This window comes from Cornus florida, unplaced genomic scaffold (genome assembly GCF_030987335.1).
Source record: "Cornus florida cultivar Cherokee Brave unplaced genomic scaffold, ASM3098733v1 CherokeeBrave_3.0.0_Hap2_Chr11, whole genome shotgun sequence".
Lineage (NCBI taxonomy): Eukaryota > Viridiplantae > Streptophyta > Magnoliopsida > Cornales > Cornaceae > Cornus > Cornus florida.
Genome location: NW_026775581.1, coordinates 96,297,086 through 96,301,838, shown reverse-complemented (window position 1 = coordinate 96,301,838; position 4,753 = coordinate 96,297,086). Strand labels below are relative to the sequence as shown.

The 4,753-nt window shown below is 43.9% G+C and overlaps 1 protein-coding gene across 1 annotated transcript; it reads left to right on the top strand.

The window, feature by feature from the left end:
* Positions 1–242: 242 nt before the first annotated feature.
* Positions 243–1,364, top strand: LOC132281610 (uncharacterized). The gene has a single exon (XM_059783302.1). It carries the CDS (start codon positions 243–245, stop codon positions 1,362–1,364), a length of 1,122 nt encoding a protein of 373 aa, XP_059639285.1.
* Positions 1,365–4,753: the final 3,389 nt, after the last annotated feature.

The following is a 4,753-nucleotide window of genomic DNA, read 5'->3' as shown; positions in this document are numbered from 1 at the left end:
CGGTATGGTCTAATGGCGTTCCAGACGGTGCAGGAGTAAAGGAGGCCTTTAACGAGAAGAGACTCCTGAGAGTTCAAACGCCCACCGAGATGGCCAGAGAGCATAAGAACTCTCTAGTGAAGACTTCATTCACTGATGATGTATACCTTATTGACAGACCTAAGAAATTCACTATGCCTTTCTTTACCCAGTTTGATGGTACGGGAGATCCTTCATGACACGTAGATCACTACGCACAAAAGATGGCTCTGGACGATCACAACGATCTATGGATATGCAAAGTTTTTCCTACTAGTCTAACTAGAGCTGCGTTGGAATGGTTCAGGAATAGGCCACACAAATCTATTCCGGACTATGAAACTCTGTGCACTATGTTCCTGGCGCAGTATTGCAGAAACAAGAAGCAGAAGAAGAGTATTGCTAGCCTCTTCACCATAAGGCAAAAGAAAAGCGAAACATTACAGGATTTCTTGTCCAGATTTAACATGGAGGCTTCGAAAATAGCAGATTGCCATCCTGCTACCGCAATAGAAACGTTCAAGCTTGCAATGATTCAGGGAACCAAGTTCCATACGTCCCTAGTTAAATATTCCCCTCCGGATATGCAAATTCTCAATGCTAGGGCACAGATCTACATCCGACTTGAGGAAAATGTAGCCCACCGAGCGCAACATGCCACCCTCGTCACAGTGGAGAATAAACCTCAGGAAAGGGTTTTAAATTCAAAAAGCCAAAAAAACCAGCACGCTTCAGCACCAATCACTCAGGTACCTGAAAAAAGGCAAAAGACAGAGGAGAGATTCACACCTCTTCGCACAACCTTGGCTCCACTATTTCAAGAAAATAAGATGAGGTTCGCAGCCCCGCAGCCAATGAAGCAACCTTTGAAGCAGAGGGACAAGAACAAGCACTGCGCCTACCATAGAGATTACGGGCATACAACTAATGATTATAGATCCCTTAGGTGGCAAGTGGAAAGCATGATAATGAGAGGTGAATTGGTAGACTACCTCACAACAAAGGAGTACGTGAAGCCCCGGGAGGTTAATCTTTGGAAAGTCGAAGGTAATCAAGTGAAGGTCATCCATGTAATCCATGGAAGATCGGAGGATGATCAAGAGTCAGATGAGGTATATAGATCCAAATTGAGGACAACCCATAAGCTAAGAAGGTTATCCTTAGTAAATATTATTGCTTCAGGTAGTATCAGTATTGGGTTCGGCAATGGAAATCTATCCAGAGTTCAACTCCCCCATGAGGATCCGTTGGTCATCAGTCTCTTAGTGGTGAATTGCATGATCAAGAGGGTTTTGATAGACCCAGGTAGTAGTGCCAATATCATCACAAATGCAGTCTTTGAGTAGCTGGAGATTCTGTCATCATTAATTCGGCCCACCTCCAGTCCCTTGATGGGGTTTGATGGCACAAAGGTGGACCTCTTCGGGGTAATTGACCTATCCATTACCGCAACAAAGAGGACACTGAAGGAGAACTTTGTTCTAACGGAGATCCATCCTTCTTATAATCTTATTATAGGAAGAGGCTGGATCCACCGAATGAACGAGGTTCCATCTACCCTTCATCAAGTGATACGATGCTTGTCTCCGGACGGTAAGGAGGTTATTAATCTTTGGGGAGATCAAGTTGCCGCCAAAGAATGCAACATGTTGACACAGAATGAAGCGAAAAACATGGATAAGCAGTCTCAATCAGTTGTGACTCCTAGGAGTATGTCCAAATAGCAATTACAGAATCCAGTGCCCAAGTACCTGAAAACAGAGGATGAAATTGAAGCTACAAAGCCTATTGAGGAATCCCTCGAGGCTGTCGAAGTAATCCCTGGCAATCCCTAGAACGTAACTTCTATAAGCTCTTTCCCCATAACTGAAGAAAGCAAAGCGTTAATTAATGTCATTCGGCGGAACGTAGATACCTTTGCTTGGGATCATTCGGACATGGTAGGAATCGATTCGTCAATCTTATGTTATAGCCGGAAGGAGGATCCAACGTTCAAACCAGTCAAGCAAAGACATAGAAGGTTCGTTCTTGAGCGCAATCGAATTATTGCTGAAGAAGTAAACAAACTGTTTCAGGCAGGCTTCATCCGAGAGGTACACTATCCACAATGGCTCTCTAATGTGGTGGTAGTACAGAAGAAGAATGGAAAATGGAGGGTGTGTATAGATTTTACCAATCTGAACAGAGCTTGCCCAAAGGACAACTTTCCACAACCCAAAATTAATCAGATGGTCAACACTACCACTGGCTATGAAAGACTCACATTTCTTGATACGTACTCCGGGTATAACCAGATCCCTATGAATCCAGAAGATGAAGAGAAAACTGCCTTCATAACAGAGAAAGGCACTTACTGTTACAGAGTCATGCCTTTCGGACTCAAGAATGCTGGAGCCACTTACCAACGCCTCGTTAACAAGATCTTTGACAAGATGTTGGGAAAGACGATTGAAACCTACATCGATGACATGGTGGTTAAGATTGTAAAGAAGGAGGATCATCCCAAGCACCTCTAAGAAGTCTTTGACACTTTGAGAAAATATAAAATGAAGCTGAACCCTTCGAAGTGCTCTTTTGCAGTTTCTTCAGGGCAGTTCCTCGGCCATATTGTCAACAAGAGGGGAATAGAGGTGAGCCCAGCCCAGGCTCGGGCTCTTATATAGAATCAGGAACCGAAAACTCGCAGGGAAGTGCATGTTTTAACTGGCCGAATCCCAACTCTTAGCCGCTTTATCTCTCGATTGTGAGATAAGTGCAAACTGTTCTTTGATGCGATAAGATCTAAGAACAAGGATATTTGGGGACCTCAACAGCAAGTTGCTCTCAATCAATTGAAGTGTTACATGGCTAAACATCTAATCTTATCTGATCCGAAACCTGGTGAGACTCTTATTATGTATTTAGCAATCTCTGGCATAGCCACAAGTGTCGTGCTGATCAAAGAGGAGGGGAAAAACCAGTATCCAGTTTTCTACACAAGTAAGACAATGACAAATGCTGAGACAAGATACATCAAGGCAGAAAAGATTATACTAGTATTAGTATATGCGAAGAGGAAGCTTCGACACTACTTTGGGTCACATAACATCATAGTTCTCACCAACTATCCCACACGAGCTATTCTTTCCAAGCCAGACTTATCTAGAAGAATAACTAAGCGGGCAATCGAACTTAGTTCCTTCGATATATCTTATGAGCTGAAGGTGTCACACAAAGGACATGCATTAGCTGACTTCCTCCTTGAGTATAAGGATAAGCCCAAAGAGCCAGGTCCTCTCGAACAGTAATGGGAGCTTCGGGTAGATGGCTCCTCGAACCTTGTTAGAGCCGGAGTTGGTATCGTTATCATAACCCCTGAAAGCACCAAGCTGCAACAGTCAATTCGTCTGACTTTTCCTGCTACTAACAACGAAGCCGAGTATGACGCCTTGCTCACCGGACTTCAATTGGCAAACCAACTACAGATAAGGTGTCTAAAGGTTTTTAGTGACTCTCAACTCATTGTGAATCAGGTGACAGGCAAGTATCAACCCAAAAAGGAGAGAATGAAAGCATACAAAGAGGTTGTGGAGAATGTTACACGAGGATTTGATCAAATCGAATTCTATCAAGTATCCCGTGATGAGAATGTTGAAGCAAATCAATTGGTCACAATAGCATCTTCCTCGGATGAGGATTTGGTCCAGATTGTACCAATTGACATCCTAGACGCACCTAGCATAAGCCATCGGCAGGAGGTAATGGTGATCCAAGAAATTCCATGGGAGCCATACTGGATGGATCTGTTGGAAGCTTACTTAAAGCATGGGACTCTTTCGAACCAAAAAGCCGAGGCAAGAAAACTCAGACTTACTGCAACCAGATATTCAATCATAAATAATCAGTTGTATCGAAAGTCATTTTCAGGTCCTTACCTGAAGTGTTTAAGTCCCATTGAGACCCTCATGATTCTGAAACAAATCCATGATGGGGATTGTGGCAACCATTCCGGGGGCAGATCCTTAGCCATAAGGTCCTTACTCAAGGTTATTTCTGGCCATACTTGGCTCGGAATGCCGAAGAATATGCTCAGAGATGCGACAAATGCCAGCGACATGGTCCAATGAAACACCAACCTGCTGAAGACTTACACGCAATGGCGAATCTATGGTCATTCGCACAATGGGGGATTGATATGGTCGATCCTTTACCCAAAACTGTGGAGCAGAAAGAATACGTGTTGCTAGCTATGGATTATTTCACAAAATAAGTGGAGGCAGAGGCTTATTCAAGTGTGACCCACGAGCAAGTAAAGAGTTTTCTATGGAACAACATAATCTACCGGTTCGGAGTACCAAAGGTTATCATGATGGATAATGGTCCGAACTTGGACAACAGAAGCACAAGAAAATTCTTTACCGAGCATGGGAATAGGCAGAAATTGGTCGCAGTTAGCCATCCGTAGGGGAACAGGTAAGCTGAAATAACTAACTGAACCATTTTCAGCTGCGTAAAGAAAAAGTTGGAGAAGCTCAAGTCAAAGTGGTACGAGAATCTGCCTCAAGTACTATGGGCATATCGAACCACCCCGCGAAGGCCGACGGGCGAAAGCCCCTTTACCATGGCCTATGGGTCTGAAGTTGTCATCCCCACGGAGTCAGCAGTTCCTACTCTTCGGTCCCAGTTGGTACTCGAAGGGAACAATGATCAGCAGCTTGAACATAGCCTCGATCTCTTGGAAGAAAAAAGGGATGAT